At 44.1% G+C, this 17,772-nt stretch overlaps 1 protein-coding gene across 6 annotated transcripts in view; it reads right to left on the reverse strand.

Moving 5' to 3' along the window:
• Positions 1–17,772, reverse strand: part of LOC137301857 (protein unc-13 homolog C-like) — a 514,180-nt gene that overhangs the window by 126,337 nt on the left and 370,071 nt on the right. For all 6 annotated transcript variants that reach the window (XM_067971546.1, XM_067971545.1, XM_067971544.1 and 3 more), the window contains one exon: positions 16,971–17,056. In XM_067971546.1, coding sequence (XP_067827647.1) covers positions 16,971–17,056 — 86 coding nt within the window. The remainder of the gene's footprint in view (positions 1–16,970; positions 17,057–17,772) is intronic.

Here is a 17,772-nt window from a genome sequence, read left to right on the forward strand (position 1 = left end):
TTAAATTCATTTAATTTCTCCAATACAGAAAGAATTAAGTACCTCAAATATTTCAATGAGGTACATTGCCCCTTTAAGTATTGGCCCACCAGCTTTAATTGGAGGCGGGACTTTCTGGTGTCTGTTGTGCACACGCATACAAACCTGCCCGGGTTAAACCCCGAAGTGGGCGAGTTGGAGCCGAGATACGGTGCCCCTCCAAAAAGCAGTTATTTTAACCTCTCACCCGCCCCCAGCCCACCTGTTCTTGGGGGTTTAAATTACCCCCATTATTTGAATTGATAAAGAGTTCAGATCATTTGGGATCTAATTTCAAAATTATGAAATGAAATGTAAAATAAGGGATGCAGGCAGAACAATTTTACACAAAGGGCAACAGACATATGGAATAAGCTACTGGGAAAGGTCATTGAAACAAATCATATAAATAGGTTAAAAATATAACTTACATATACACAATTATATTAAGTCTGCTTTGCTTTGTGCAAAATCAATCCCTGGCTATAGTGAAACAACTGATATACTCATGGCTTGATATTTATCATTGCCTTAGTAATCTCCTTCTATATTATTCCTAATGCTTAGGTACTGCTATAATATTTGCCTAACATTAACCTGCAGCCCTCACCGCTGCAATTGTTCGATTAGCAAGAGTGGCTCACCTACACTCAGGACCAAATGTTCAGTTACACTTCATTTGATGTAATCTCCAAGATTCGCCAGATTATTAGTACTGTGGGCCCTCTCGAAGACTGCTTTGTCTGAGAGCGTTTCCGTTTTAAGGCAGCTTTGTATTTGATGTCAGTCCACATAACATGGTAAACTGATAACAACAATAAATGTGCTAAATACATTGTATCACAGACAATAGCACATTTTAGCCTCCCACTCAGCAGGAAACTCCTTTCCCTGGTAGCTTTCTTCACATATTGTGCATTAATGTCTCCTACATTGTTGGTGTCAGTTTTGACTCTACATTATAGGATTCCATTTGACAAAAATCACAACTTTTAATTTAATGTAGTGGCAGATTGAGAGGAAACTTTTCTGACATTTGTGCCAATGCATTTTATATGTTTGGATTAACAAAAAGAAACTGATCCTCCCTTCCAACAACAGAAAAATGAAACAAAGAGAAAAAAACCCCAACAAAAACAGATTTTAATTCAGAGCGAGTATCCAGTCTAAACCGCTCCGGTGGGTTAATTTCCCACCCACTAGAGGCACAGGAGGCATGGGCTCATTTAAACACCACTGATCCATTTTTCACTGGGAACGGGCATGAAGAGGGCACACAGTGGCTGTAGGAAAGGGACGATCAGGTGGCCAAAGGCTTGATTCCAGTTAAGTGGCAGTTTTGGGAGGGTCTTGGAGGGAAAGTGTGGTTGGAGTCCAGAGCAAGGGAGGCAGCAACTTTCCTCGTGGGGTCTGGAGGAGCAGTCTTGTTTCACCTGGACCCACAAAGGAATTTTTTTTTAACCTGGAAAGCCTGTTCGTCCTTCCCACCAACTGCCGACCTGCTGCTTCAGTGAGCAACTTCCCCGCTCTGCCTCCACTTCTGTCTCTCTTCCTTTCCCTTCCATCTCCACTTGTGTCTACTCATCTTTCTCCTCCTCCAATTCTATCTTCTGCTTCATTTCTCGATCTCTCCCCTTCCTCCTTTACTTTTTGGCTCCCTTCCTTCAATTCTTGCTGTGTCTCACACTTTCATTGCTCACTCTCTTCTGTTCTCCTGCTTCACTTCATACTTTCTTTCACACTTTTCCTTGATATCCTGCTCTCATTAGTTCTCTTCTTTCACCTCCCACTCTCTCTTGGTCTCCTCTTTCACACACTTCCACAGGCCAAGAAGTAGTCTAGCAGGTGGATGAACTGTAAATATTTGGGGAAGACAAATAACTAGATGGATTGAGAAGAACTTGGACTGGGCAGGGAAGTAGGCAGACCAAGAGGGGCTGGACAGATGAGAAGACAGGCAGAAAAGCAATAAGGGCAAGTCGTCTGGGAACCACTTGAAGTGAGGGTCAAGTGAGCAGGAGGGCCAGGGAGCAGTCAGCGCAGTCAAACTGGGACGCACTCAGGTGGGTCGATGAGCAGGCAGGCTAGAAAGCACTTGGAGTAGGTGGGTGGACCATGGGAACCTAGGACATGTGAACAAATTTCCAGGCCTGCAAGTACTTGTGTCAGGCAGATGAGCAGGTAAGCCAAGGAGCATTTGAGGCAAGCAGATGAGTAAAAATGTGGGCCAGGAAAGACAGAATGGAAAGGCCTGTTCTGCCATGTGCTGACCTGAGTCATTCTCAATATCCTTCCTCCCCTTCTCCACTGAATTTCTGAGGATGATGCGGCTGATGCGTTGTTCAGTAAAGTGGATTAGAAGGTGAGGACAAAATGGCATTGCTGAATAGGTTTAGTCAGAATGCAGGGGAGCCCAAGCGTTTCCAATAACTAAATGCAGGCCTGCACATTTGGAGTAAAAATCAAACTAGAGTAATATTTTTGAGAGAGGGTGAGAAGATTAACTCTGGGAGATTATGTGTAACTGGAACACTATGTAAACATATGGGGGGAAAAAAATTGGATAGGGCCGGTTTTTGGGTGGGGGAAGCACGATCTGCTATTACCCCGCGCCCAATGGCCCCGCGCAGGCAGGACGAGACTTTTCTCTTTTGCCTGAGGACCTATCTGTAATCTGCGTTGGAAATTTAGCAATTTGATTTAGTTCCATTATTTCTATTATTGGTGGACATTGCTGATGACCCATACTGACTTCTTGTTGTCATATGTCTTTAGTAATTCCTCACCGGAAGACTGTCAACCTGCTTTCCTTCTGGTTTAATTAAGACATCTCCTAACCCTTCAGTTTTGATTTGTCACTGTGTTAAGAATATGAAGTTGAAACTGATGTGGTGCAAATGAGGCATGTACTTGGTTTGTTGTCTGATGCCCGAGGTGTGACACACGAAATGTGATGGGCAAAAGATGAGTTAGACGCATTGGGCTCGATTTTGAAACAAAAGTCCGCGTGCATTGACGGGGGTTGGGGGAAGGGGCAAAGAAAATCAAATTTTCCAGGAGCGGGCAGAAATCCCGGCTCCAACACGCCTAAGAACGCGGACGACCCAGAGCCATCTGGGTGCGCGCGCCGTTCCTGAACCCGGAAGCTCCACCAGCAATTAAAGTCGGCGGGACAATATTTAAAGCAGCAATTGAAGCATTTAAACTAGTTAAAAAATCCAACAATGTAATTAGCTATGAAGGCAAGCGATTTCAATGCTGCCTCAGTGTGTTTCCCGTGCTGTGTGAAACACGCCATGGGGAAACGAGTCGAGTTTCAGCCGGCAGCAATTTGGCCATTTAAATCTCTGTTTGACAGATGGGGATAAAAGGTCAGTTATTGCAGCAGGGCACTCAGTTCTTTCAGACAAACTTTTGGCTGCGAGATCTTGGTGTTTGGACTGAAAATTCTTGTTTTGTTTACACATATTCACCAACTTTTCGGACCCCCTCAAACTGACAGCATCAGGATGGGGGCGCGATGGCTGCATTCACCAGTATATCCAAGGACGAGGAACGTCACTATCCTTGCCAGGCACGGTGTGCTCTTCCATCACTTGTAGCTCCACAACACAATGCTACGCCCCAGGCATCTGCACAAGAGCACAGAGGGCAACAACAGAGGGAGCAATGTCGCAGGAGGCACTCCGTCAGAGTGTCTTCATACCAAGGCTCAGCTTCCTGTACCTTTCTGTGGAGCAGTGCACATGGAGGCTGAGAGTGAGTCACCAGGTGGTCACAGACATCTGCAGCTTCCTTCATGCCGAGCTGCTCCTGGCTGGGCCTGGCGGCATCTCATTACCGTCACTGCTCTCAACTTCTTCGCCTCCAGATCATTCAAGGGTGTCAACAGTGACAATGCCAGGGTCGCTCAGTCATCTGTCCACAAGTGCATAAGACAGATCACCGACGGTTTGTTTCGCGGGGCCTCGCAATACGTCAACTTCCCCAAGGACGACCTCAGCCAGACGGAGAGGGCAGTGGGATTCCACACTGTGGCTGGCTTCCCACGTGCACAGGGTGCAATCGATTGCGCGCAGATAGCAATCCGAGAACCTCCACACGAGTCAGGACTGTTCATCAACAGAAAGGGTTATCACTCCAACACTCAGCTCGTTTGTGACCATCGCAAAAGATTTCTTCACGTGTGTGGCAGATTCCTGGTAGCTGCCACGATTCGTTCATTCTGAGGGAATCCAACATCCTGGGCCTCTTCCACGCACCAAACACGCTTAAGGGCTGGCTCCTCGGGGACAAGGGATACCTCCTGCACACCTCTGAGGAACCCCATCAGCAAGCAACAGCGTCAATACAATGACAGCCACATCGCCATCAGGTCTATAATTGAACATGCGACAGGGCTGCTGAAGATGCGATTTCGGTGCCTCGATTGTCCTGGGGGGGGGGGGGGGGGCGGGGGGCTCTTCAATACGCACCAGCGAGAGTGGGTCGCATTATAGTAGTGTGTTGTGTCCTGCACAACAGAGAGGGGTACCGGATGATGAGGCCCCGTGCTCTCATCCACCATCCACATCTGCAATCAACATTGAGGAGGAGCAGGAGGAGAAGGACAAGGACGAACCAATGGGCAGAGCTGCTCGTGAGGTCAGGGAGTCACTCATATGTGAACAGTTCTCGTAAGATCAGAAAGTGAGAAGAGTCCAGTCCTTACACCAGCTGGAAAGAGCAGCGCCAACACCAGCCCCCACCCCCGCACAAAACAGTCCTGCAACTACACATACATCCACTGTAAAGTGACCCATTGGGTGGCATCAAGTGTCGCTGTTCATGAGGGCCCCTCCAAAGACTGCTCCACCTGCACCTGTTCCGGGGCAGACTCAACCACCTGGAGTGGAGGCAGCATTGCGGATACTGGTTGAGAGGGGGACAACGGGTGAGACGTGGGAGCACTTTGAGTGGCGTCCCCACTTCCATGTGCCCTTTCACCATCATCCCTCTCCTGGACCTGGCCCACATCACTCCTACCATCCTGCTGGAGGACAGTTTAGAGGACATATATGATACCTTGGAAGCCCAGTTGTAAAATTTCTGTCTGCCTGTTTAAGGCGGCAGAATGTTGTTCACCCTGAGTCTGAACGGCCGTTGTCAGGGACTGAATGGACTCATTTGTGAGCCGTGCTTCAAGCTCAACAGAGGCTAGTCTTCTCTCCATCGCAGACATGCCTGCACTTACCTGCAACACTATCGCAGGCATGTCCGCAGTTGCCTGCGACACTATCTCAGACAGTTCCCTACGTCCCTGTGACACTATCTCAGAGATTCCCTCATGTACCTGTGCCACCATTCCACTAACACAAGAGCTGGACTCCTCCATCCTCTGCATTATTGTGGAGAGTGCGCGTGGCACCTGTTCCAGCACCTCGCAAATGTGCTGCTGTCCCTCGATCATTCTCCTTTTAAAGGATAGCCCCCGGGGTTCAGCTTCTGCGTCCAGCTGAGCAGAGCCTCGAGAGGAGTGCGTCCACCGAAGCGGACGCTCCACAGCTGCTCCTGCCACCACTGTCTGCTCATGCTCACTTGTGTGTGGTGACTCACCAAGTGCCAACCCAATTAACTGACTACTAGGACCCACCGAGGTCTGTGTATCTGCGCTGGTGGATGGCTCGCTAAGATGTGACAGTGCGCCCTCAGAGGCTGGGAGCTCTTCTGAGGAATTGCCCTCTCCCATCACTGCGGTCGTTGAAAGGCCTGTATGAGAACAGAAGGCAATATTAAGCATCATCACAGATGTGTCATGTTGCGATGAGCATACTGAGGTGTTCAACATGCCAAGCATTGTTAACATCAATTCATGTTGTGTGTGATGAATGTTAAAGTTGTGTCACCAGACGTTTGTGGGGTGCCAGTCTCGGCATCCCCGACGGACAGCCACTCGAGGGTGCGGCTGATCTCCAGGGCTTCCTCCTCTGCCTCTTTGAGGACCACTATTTGTTGTGGTCCCCCTTCAGTCCTCGCCCTCTCGCGTCCATTTTGTGCTCTCTTCTCCTAGAAGGGGAGAAAGTACAGGCGTGTGAGTGAGTGATGGTGAAGTGGTTAGCTGATGAATGCATTGCTTTGGATGATGCTGACCGTGAAAGAGGGGCATCAGAGGGTGAGTATCCGACAGAGGCATCATATTGGCTGAGGATTGGGGTGAGTGGTAGTGGTGGAGTCACAAATGGGGAGGTGAGGAAATGCTCAGGAAGTGAAGGTAAGTTGAGGATGAACCTTAAGTGGGTGTGAGGAGTGATGTGATAGAGTAGTCTTGGCAGTGCAGAATGAGTTGGGGGTGGGGGGGGGGGGGGTGGTGATGTGCATCACAGAATGTAAGAGAATCAGTAACTGTACTTACTTTTGCTGACCTCGTTAGGTCGTTGAAACGCTTCCTGCACTGGACCCAAGTGCGGGATATGTTGATCCTGCTGGTGACCTCCTCTGCTACCTCGAGCCAGGCATTCTTGGTGGCAGAGGCAGGGCACTTCCTCCTGTTGGCCGGGTAAAGTAGTTCCCTCCTTCTCCTCCTTACCCTGGCCAGTAGCACTTGAAGTGAGACATCGCTGAATCTTGGAGCAGCCTTGCCCCTGTGCTGCTCCATTGGGTCTTCTTGCTCTTTGCTCCAGCAAAATCCATTGGAGCAATGGCCCTTTAAATCTAGACGCTGCAGTTGACAGCCCGTCATGCGGGAGCGCAGTCCGTCCACTGCGCAGCTTTTGGACGGCAAACCCGGAAACAAGAGTAATGGCCACCAATTAAATCGCGATCGCGTGGGAAACGGTAAGTTTGTATTATTCGGGTTTGCCACACGTCCATTAACCCCCCCCCCACCGCACTGCTGCCATCCCGCCACCCTTTTAAAATCAAGCTCATTGTTTTTGTAGACATATACGTAGATCTCCAGATGTGTTACTTGTGGTGTCAGATGTATATCTTGAGTGAAATCGTTTGCATTTGACATTTGTAAATATTCTGCCCAGAGACAGCGAATAGTGTCTCTCTCGCTCTCTCTCTCTCTCTCTCAGCCTCTCTTTCTGAAGTAAAAAATACAGCTGAAAATAACTTTCCAACTTATTTTTAAATGTGCAAACACAAACTCATAATTATCAAAGTCTGAGGAACAAACACACTAGTGCGGTTCCACAATGAAAATCATACTGATGTGTGCTGGAAAATTCCCACAGTGCACACACTGAGCTTGAGGCAATGTAGAAATTGCAGGCACTGCTGCAGTTGATCGCTCTCTTCAGCTGGCGGGGTGACACAAGTCTCATTAGAATATCATCTCAAATCTTAGATTTTTCAAAGAGGCTTAAGGTCTTTGAGAAAAATGTTAATGAACGTGCTCAAAAGCACAAAAGATAATTTTTTTTTAGGTAATTTCAATCATATTGTCGTGAAATATGTAATTTATCATGGTTATTTTACAAACCTTATTTTCAATATTTTTACCCATATGTAGTTAACTGAAGGAAGAAACAGCAGCTAATTTTAAAAAATATTGAGCAATAAGAAAGAAACACAAAAACTAAATCAATTTCCATTATTGCTAATTTTTATTTGCTCCTTTGATATTCCCTACCAAATAAGTTTTGATTTGTTGCTGTTTATAAATATGATATTTGAAGCAATCAAAAAAATGATGCTGAAGTGTAAGCCAGTGCCAAACTGGAATGTGAAAGTGTGATGCAAGTGCAATGTGACAGACAGAAAATAATAACATTTTGATATTGCTCCCCTGGCATTGCTCACAGTAAGTCAGAGGACATAATGATGGAAGAGTTATATAATGAAATGGGAAATATATTATTACATGACAGAGAAAAGTGTATTGATTTGCTGCAGGAATGAATATTTCATGTGGATAAAAGTTAAACAACGTCCAGCTTGTTTGCGACCACAGTAAGTGCATCATGCAGGTCTACGCCTGGTTTCCTGGCAGCAGTCAACATTCCTTCATTCTGCGCCTGTCCTCTGTGCCACCGTTATTCCAATCAGGTCGTCAAGTTACAAGTTGGCTACCGGGCGACAAGGGCTTTCCCCTTCAGATCTGGCTCATGATTCCAGTCAGGGACTCAGACACAGCTGCAGAGCTGGCCTACAATGAGAGCCATGGTGCCACCAGAAATGTCATGGAGCCGACAGTCGGTGTGCTCAAGAAACCGTCCCACTGCCTGGACCGTTTGGGAGGAGCTTTGCAGTACACCCCTGAGCAGGTATCCAGATTTGTGGTCATCTGCTGCATGCGGCACGATTTTGCAATCTTGAGGGACCAGCCCTTATCAGTACCTGGGGAGCAAGAAGTGCAGCAGGAGGAGGAGGAGCAGCATGCAGAGGAGGAAGAGCAAGAGCAGCATCGACCATCAGTGCCCCTAGCTGCAAGAGCTTTCAGAGTAGCTCATCAAAGAGCACTTCATATGAAAGATCCCTCCCATCCTCAATACTCCAACAGTCCCGCAATCCTTATCACCACTGTCCTCACTACCACCATCCTATTACCTTCCTTCAGCCCAGTCCTATCGGTCTTGCCCTCACTTCACTACAGATATAAACACCACCAAATCCAGAATACAAAACAAATTTATACAACAACTCAATTCTATCTGTGTCTAATAGTTAACAGAAATAATTAAGAATCACCCTCGTGAGCCCTCCGCAGCAGAGATAATATGTGATCTCACCTTCCGGGGAGCTGGCATCACTGGCATCCTATTCCCCTGCCCAAGCTCCTGCACACTTGTGGCCAGTGATTCACCACGTGAAGACAACTTCTCTAACCTACCCTCTAAAACACGTGTGGTACCCGTCTCTGAGTCAGTGCTTGCTAGGGTCAGATCAAGTGACGGTGCATCTTCAGGAGGGCTGGCCTCCTCTTCCTGAAGTGGCAGAGGTGCCTCCATATATTCAGCACATGAAATGAAAGAGAGGGACAAGGGTTAGCCCTTATTGTGAAGGGAGAGCAAAGAAGGAAGTGGCTGGTGAAAGCAGCTGCAGTTTGTTATGCAGAGTGTGTAGAGAGAGATAGAAGTTAGAGGGGAAAAAGAGGAAAAGGGTGCGAAGAAACCCTGAGCGATGTCTCCTCCAGCACTGCCACTCGCCACGGCCATGACTCTCCCCTTGCCCCTGATGGCCAGTATGTTTTCTTCCACAGAGGAGAGGATGTGCAGGCGGGTTTGGTTCCCTGCATGCCCATTTTTGCGTGCAACCAAATTTCTAAGCCTGTGTAATCTGCACTGTAACGAATTTCACTTAATCCATTTAATCTTTCAAAGTCTCTTTCTCCCCCCCACCCCACAAAAGGTAAATTTAGAAACATTTTACAACATCTATGTAACCTTATAACCTACATTATTCATCCTTGACCAGTTACCATTGTAGAAGTATCGTTTTGATGCTCAGCAGCAATCATATTTAAGGTAGATTGTAAAGAAAGACACACAGGTGTCATTTTGGATTGACATTGGTTCAGATTATTTGGAGCTACCAGTCACAACCATAAATTCATGCTTGGGACCACAGAATCATGGGAAATCATGCCCATATGGTTGACAGCTTGGCTCAGCTGGTAGCGTTCCCACCTTTGTAACTGAAGGCTGTTGGTTTAGCTCCATTTCAGGACTTCAGCACACAATCTTCAGTGCAGTGCTGAAGGAGTGTTACATTGTCAGAAGTGCTGTCATTCGAATGCTACATTAAACCGAGGCCCCATATACATGATCAAGCAGACATAAATGATGCCATGCCACTAAGAGTAGGGAGTTCTCCTAACAACCTGGCCAACATTCATCCTCAACCCCAACCCCAACAAACACAGTAACTGGTCATTTGTTTCATTTGCTGTTTGTGGGATCTTGCTGTGTGCAAATTGGCTGCTGCAGTTGCCTACATAACAACAGTAACTATACTAAAGTAATTCATCAAATGTGAAGCACTTTGAAGCATCCAAAGCACATGAAAAGGCAATATGTAAATTTTTGTTCCTTTCTACCAGTTCTATAAGTAACCAAATAGAACAAACTTTACATTCATATTATATCTTGGATTTATATCAGTGGTTAGGGTCAATTCCAGACCTATTTTAAAACATTTATGCACAAGTCCATTTTGTAGTCTAACTTTCCTCATAATTGTCTTTGTTTCTGTCCCTTACAATCTCTCTGTGGCTCTCATTTGTCTTTTTTTTTGTAATTTACCTGTATTGATTTTCTTCCTAAGTCCATTTATGTTCTTGAAACCAATTTTAGTCTCTCTGCGGGCTTGGTGTTACTGTCTTCCATCTTCATTCTCTTTTTCCGGTTGCTCATTCAGTTCTTCTCTATGTTCTTCTCCATCTTTTGATTGCTTATTCTGTCTACATTGTGGCCTGCCTCTTGTTCGCAATGTTGCCATATGTGAACACTGGCCGACACAGACACAAACTGACAGCCCAATGTTCCATGCAGCCCTACAGATCTACCTTACAAGATAAATTAAATCATGCCTCATTTGACTGCCACAAAAAGGAGCACATTAATTGCATTTAAAATCACAATTTAAAAAGCTGGAAGTGCCTCAATTTTTTTTAGTGGAAGTGTAGTGCAAACAAACGTGTGCATAAATGCAATTATTTACAAAAATAAACTGTCCATACGAACATACGGAAATAACGGACAGGAAAAGACTAACGGGTCCATCTAGCCTGTCCCATGTAATTATGATGCTTTATGCATCACAATACAGCCACTCGTTGCCCACCCAGAGCCATGTAATCTCTTAGGAGAGGCGAAAAACAAGATAAAAGCACAGGCCAATTAGGGAAAAAAATCTGGAAAATCCCTCTGAACACTTTAGGCAATCAAAACTAATCCAGGAGATCACATTGACCCTTAATTATATTACAGGGAATCTACCTCTTCCATGAGGTGATCTCTGCCCCAGCCTGAAACAGGTCCAGCTCTCTCTTGAAGGAATACAGCGAATCAGCTTTCACCATACGATCTGGCAACCTGCTCCACAGGTCCACTATTCGTTGGGAAAAGAACATCCAACCTAGTTCCGCCCTGACATAATTTGTAAGCATGACCCCGGTTCTCCCTAACTTATACAGTTGAAATAATTGGTCCAGGTAAACACAATCTAGTCCCTTCATTATTTTATAAATATTGATCAAATCAACCCCGAATCTACGCTTCTCTGAAGCATATAGACCCAGCTCTTTGAGCCTGTCTGAGTAGCTACAGTGTTTTGAACTTCTCTGCACCCTTTCCAAAGCCTCAATATCCACCACCATGGTAGAATATCAAAACTGGACACAGTATTCTAACCGAGGCCTGGTATTCTTTGTTTTATAGTGAATTGTCCCATGCATACAACCTAGAACCCTGTTTACATCAGTTATAGCTTCATGGCTTTGGTCATGAACCTTTATAGAGTGATGCACTATAACACCCAGATCTTTTTCTTTCACCACTGGATTCAATTCTATTCCTTGTGGAGTATATGTATATTTAGCATTAGACCTGCCGATAACACTACACTTTTCTAAGTTAAACATCATTTGCCAAACACGGGCCCATTCACCTAAAACATTGAGATCTGCTTGCAATAGTTGAGCATCCTCTACAGTCCTAACACTTACACCTAACTTGGTATCTTCCACAAACTTGCGGATCTCCTCCCCCAACACCTACATCTAGGTCATTAATGAAAATAGTAAATAGCAAAGGTCCTAGTACCAATCCCTGCAGGACACTGGTAACTGATCTGTAAGTATATCCAAATCCATTGACAAAAACATTCTTCCTACGGGCGTTCAGCGAATTCTCAATCCACCTCAGCAAATTACCGTTAATTCCACAAGATCCTATCTTGTAGAGAAGCCTCTTGTGAGGTACCTAATCAAAGACTATCTGAAAGTCCAGGTAGACAATATCTGCCAGGTTACCCTCATCCACTAGCCCGGTGACTTCCTCAAAAAACTCAATCAAATTTGAAAGACATGACCTTCTTTTCTGGAAGCAGTGTTCGGTATCCCTGATAAAGCCTTCTCTATCTAACTGGTCATACAGGGCATTGCTAATGATACCTTCAAGCATCTTACCTATTACTGAAGTCAAGCTAATTGGCCTTTAGTTAGCCGGTTTTGCCTTATCACTCTTCTTAAAAATTGGAACGATGTTAGCATCCTTTCAGTCTGAGGAAACAGTTTCCGACTCGAGTGAGCTATTAAAGATATAAACAAGGGGATCGCATTGCCACTGACCTATTTCTTTAAGGACCCTCGGGTGGATATCATCGGGGTTGGCAGCCCAATCTATTTTAACATTCCTTACTCTAGGATGATATCCTTATCTATTTTAATATTAACAATTTTACTGTTAACACAGCATTTAATGCTGTCAGTTGAGCATAATCTTCAAGAGTAAAGAACGATGCAAAGTGCTCATTTAGTATCTCTGCCCTGAGAGTCCTTTCTATCCCCACTGTGAGCATCTTTTAATAGCCTAACAGCAATTGCAAGGTGCAAATGGCAGAGGAAAACTATCAATTATAAAATTTAATTTTCCAGCGTTTAATGCAGTTTAAGCCATTAATGGAGCAGGGGCAGTTTTTTTTGTGTTGCTGGGGGGATGGGTGCAGGTAATAAACTGATATTTGCACCAAGGTCAGATGGGGATGTTTATGAGGTATTTGATACTAACTTTTGGTACAGTGACCTGAGTCAGTCATTCAAATTGGACTTATGGTGAATGACGACATGCTGAGGTGCTAATCGTTTGGAGATTCCACAGTGGGAATGTGGAATACTAATGACAACCTCAGCAAGAACTATAAATCCACCATGAGAATTAAGTGGAAGAAAAAAATACCTTTTCATAATCCAATAAATAACTGAGAAAAAGAAGGGAGGTTTTGAGGAAGGAAGAACAAATAAAATGGTTGCTTCTTAGGCAAATAATGTAAATGTACTAGAAGAAGTAGAGCAAAAAATATTTTATATAATATAAATAAATGAGAATAAGACATTTTGGAGAGGGAAGAACAAAGCTTTTTGCATCTTAAATGATATCCGTAAAGTGGTGGGTAAATATTATATATGTGAGGCCTGTATCTTTCAGAATAAGAAAAGCATGTCATATTTTTACATTGAGTCAGTCATATGATATATTTAGGGACTGTGGTAAACATCGTAAACCACACTCCTCATCATGGACTACTGTGAACAACAATATATAGGTTTTGAGATGCATCCATTGCACTTCAAGCAACAAACTGTTATATTTAATGAAAAGTATAAAAAAGGCATAATTTCTTGATGGTTTCTTCTCACCATTGGGGAGGTGCCAGGGGTTAACAAACAGCTGCTAAACTACAGAGAGACAATTACCCTTTAGTTTACCTCAATGTGTTTGTGCTATAAATAACTTTTGGATGTGCTTGATTACAAGAATTAAACATTAACGGTGAGGTTACACGCAGGTGAAATGTTGCCTCTGGTACAGTAGGAGGTGCACTTTTGAGGTCTTCTTTAGCATAGCCATCTTTTATTTTGATGTTCATAAATTCAGCCCTCTCGATATATGTACGGAAAGATATACATAGATATATATCAATCGATATATGAAATCTTGTGCGTGCGTCCCTGTCAACTTCTGCATTATAAATTCTTATGCCCATATTTATAATACCTACATAAAACTTGTCAGGCTACAATTACACCCTCACCCAGTGGAGGTGCTGTAGTGCCATCGGTGGCAGGAAGGTGTAAATACAGAGTGATGAGTTTTACATGGGCAGTTTCCATTAGAATTTATAAAGGAAATGCAAAAATATGTACAGAATATATGAATTTTAAATGGGGATTGAATTATCTCCACATGCCCTTGTCTACCATCCCCTGCCCTCTAACCCCACTTGGACTGACAGCTATGGGATATATATATATAACCTCAGGGTTCAGATTATGACTGAAACCTAATTAGACTTCACTCCAGCAGTTTGATATCATCAAAACCCTAGAATATATTACTCCATATAGACAGATCTATACATATTTGTTTCACTTGTACTGTATACATTTGTATCATTGATAGCTACCTTCCTCCTGCTTATTAACAGTTTATAAAATATACTGGCCATATTATTTCCTGCTCATCAACCATAATTTATTTTTCAAATATTCAATGATTTCTTCATAATTGCTAATATTTCACTGTTTATGACATCAAGCAACAAATATCACGGACTGCGCTGGTTGCAGGCATCTGCACTAAGAACTGCTGTTGACAAAATAAATGCACGATTGAATAAACCACCTCATGAAGGTCACAGTACATCAATCGATATAATTAAAAGTCTTGTGTCTGTTGTGTTTCCACAGCATCATATCTTTAAAGATACTTCTTTCTTACTCCTCAGTGTCTCCCAGCCTGAACTCCCCACTCCCCAGTGCTCCCACAGCCCTCAATTCTTAAGTTCCCATTTTCCCCCTCACTGTCCAATATTCCACCTCAGCAGTTTGATACAACTGAGTGGCTTGCTAGCCGACTTCACACGGCAGTTATAAGTCAACTATGCTGGTGTGGGACTGCAGACATATGTAGGCCAGACCAGGTAAGGATGGCAGGTTTCCTTCCCAAAAGGACATTAGTGAAATAGTTGTATTTTTACAATAATTCGACAGCTTCATGGTCATTTTTTTGTACCGATTCCAGTTTTTTATTTCCATATTTTTTTGTTCAACTGAATTCAAATTTTCAAACTGCCTTGGTGGTGATTTGAACTCACATTCTCGGGATTATTAGTGCAGGCTTCTGGATTACGTCCTCCCAGCACTCCCGTGCCTCACATCCCTCCGTGAGAATTTTCATGCTTCAGCCCCATCCCCAATGTCTGAGTGCTTGCAGGGCCCAGCTATCTACCCAAGCCCTCGCAGTCTCCAGACACCATTCTCCCCGAGTGTTCCCGGACCTTAGTGCTTCCCAGTCCTCATGCTGTCGAGTCTCCACATCTCAGTCTACGGTCAACCTCTGCCCTCTCTCCCCCATGTACCACCTTCACCTCTTGCTTCTTCCTGGCTGCAGACCCTACAGTCAATCATCGCCTTTCGTCCCCCCTCCCCACTGGTTCCCCCAATGCCAGTATCCACCTCCAACCCAGTCCATGTTGCCTCCCATTTTGCAGTGAACTATAAGCCTTACAAAAGGTAAGAAATGGAAATTTAGTTCACCACTAAAAGTATATCTGTGAGAGACACAAACGGGGATGTGTGGGCATACAGAAAAGAGACAGATAGCAGAGACTTACAGAAAAACTAAGACAGAAACGACGAGAAATGGAGGATATTTTAACTCCTGGCATGGAATGGGAAGGCAGTGGACAGTGGGAACCCATTCCTGCTGGCGGGAGGCCAGAGCCATTTCAAAGTCCGGGCCTCATTTCCACGCTGTCGGTGAGTTGCATGCCCCAAACAGATTACCTGCTGTAGCTCGCAGTCTCCGAGCCGCTGCAATATCAGACAGCCTGGATACTGAGTTGGCTGGCAGGTATGTAGGTCCAGGAAAGTGGGGGGGGGGGGATAAGAACCAATCATGGAGGCAGAAGGGGGAGCCTGGGATGACAGGCAGCCTAAGTATTGCTGCTCCTCCTTCCCATAAAAGTTATTCTGTACTTATCCTTTTTTTGCCTTTTCTGCTTCACTGCCTGGTACAACTGGGTGGAGCGCGCATGGTATATGCTCTGCCCAGTTGCCGCTCAAGATTGTCCTATTTACATCACAGGATGCTGATTTGCATGTAGTATTGAGGCTCCCGTCTAATTCAGACAGGTGCCTGGCACACCCTGCAGGAGGCCCGGGGGAAAATGGCAGTGGGTCGGAGTGGGTATGGATGTTAATTGTATGATTTATATCAATTAGTATTAATTGCATTCAGGTGGTGGGTTATCAATTGGGGACACTCTTGTATCCTTTTTATAGGAGAGCTTAGCTAGGGTGTGGTATATGTAAGGAGAATCTATGTGAATAAAGGCTTGGAAGCAACTAAAGACCAGGCTCTAGTATTCTATCCTTCACCACCTGGCTATCCAATTTTAACAATGGAGCGGTACGTGCAGCACAGCTATTTTAGGGTCATTATGCTCTGTTTCTGCCAGACAGACCGAGTTATAATTGGTCCTATAATTGGCAAATAGAGAGATACAAACACCACATAGAGAAAGAGAGAAAAATAGCAATGGAAAGACAAAGAGAGAGACATAAGAAGAATTAATGTGTGAAAGCAGGGACACAGCCACAGGAAGGGAGATCTTTTGCTTCAGGAGGCCAACTATATTGAAATACATTTTATATTACACGACACAACACGCTTGTCATTATATAATAGTGTCCTGGCTCCAATTTATCATTTACCACATGAATGTTAAATGTAGAAGCTACTCAGGGTGATTGCAAGTCAATATTCTCATATTGAAGTTTTTTGTGACAATTATACTACTCCAGTCATATCCGTACAGTTTATATCATTGTCTAAAAAACTCTCTTAAATTACTGCTCTGCGATTGATCCAGGTATCTATTTGCGTCAGTTTCCATCATTAATGTGTTCTGTTTAAGAAGTGGGGTTTTAAATCTGTGGCTCTCACTGGTCACTACATAGCCATTTGAAATTATGCAGGAGTAATAAAGACAAATGACTCCTCTTCTATAAAAGGGCACTCCATAATCGCGAACAGGGAGGTCTAATTAGCCGATCATTCAATTCGGACTTTAATATTAAATCTTTATTAAGGTCACTGAATAATTGCTGTGGACTGTGTGTCTAAAGAGTGCAACAAGATATTTATATTTAACTAACTTGGTGCCTCCAGACATGTATTGTATTACAGGGAGCTAATTTAGTAGGTTTCAGTTTTTAAGAAAGTGTCAGGATTGACATAAATTACCTTCAAGAGCGTACTTCATGTCCTGGGTGAACAGCTGCCACGTAACCTCGGCACTTATTTTTCCCATGTGAAGTTCTTGGGGGAACCTGAAATTCAAACATATTTCACCGTGTCAATTAAACTCTTGACTTCATAAAAATAGGAAATATACTTTTAAAATAATAGACTGCAAACAATCTCACACAAACAATTTCCTTTGGACTCATTTTGTTACAGGAATTTTCTGGAAATGTGCAGCTTGCTCTGCCCAATACAATAGATTAACGCTCCTCCCCCACTCCCCTCCAGCAGTCTCATATACTTTCTCACAAGAGTACTAAATATCCTTTTTTTTTTTGCTCGGTACTAACTCTCTCCATTACTTTCCCAGTCCTCCTTGGCCTCGTCAGCGATACACTGATTGCAGCTGAGAGGGCTCCCTTCTCCCAAGCCTCCCAGTCAGTTGCTAGATGATGTGGAAGAGTGATCTGGTCATGAGCTTTCTAGCCAATTTTCTTTGATTTGTGGAGAAAGTAATCTCCTTTCAATTGGTGCTTCCCAGAACTAAAATGCAGAATACAGAAGGTGGAAGGGGAATCTGAACCACCAGTGTCTGATCATTCCATAGCATAGACCCATTACTGTGATATGCCACAGTTCTGCCTACAGGTATACGTTTTCAGTAATGTAAAATTTGCTGATTTGTCTTTGGATCTGTCAGCATCTAGTATGCAGTAATAACAAGTCAATCAATCAAAACAAAAACATATCTGTGGTTAAAAAAAAGATTTTTGTGTTACTATGTCTTTGCAAAGAAACATAA

The sequence above is a fragment of the Heptranchias perlo genome, chromosome 34 (genome assembly GCF_035084215.1).
Source record: "Heptranchias perlo isolate sHepPer1 chromosome 34, sHepPer1.hap1, whole genome shotgun sequence".
Taxonomy (NCBI): Eukaryota; Metazoa; Chordata; class Chondrichthyes; order Hexanchiformes; family Hexanchidae; genus Heptranchias; species Heptranchias perlo.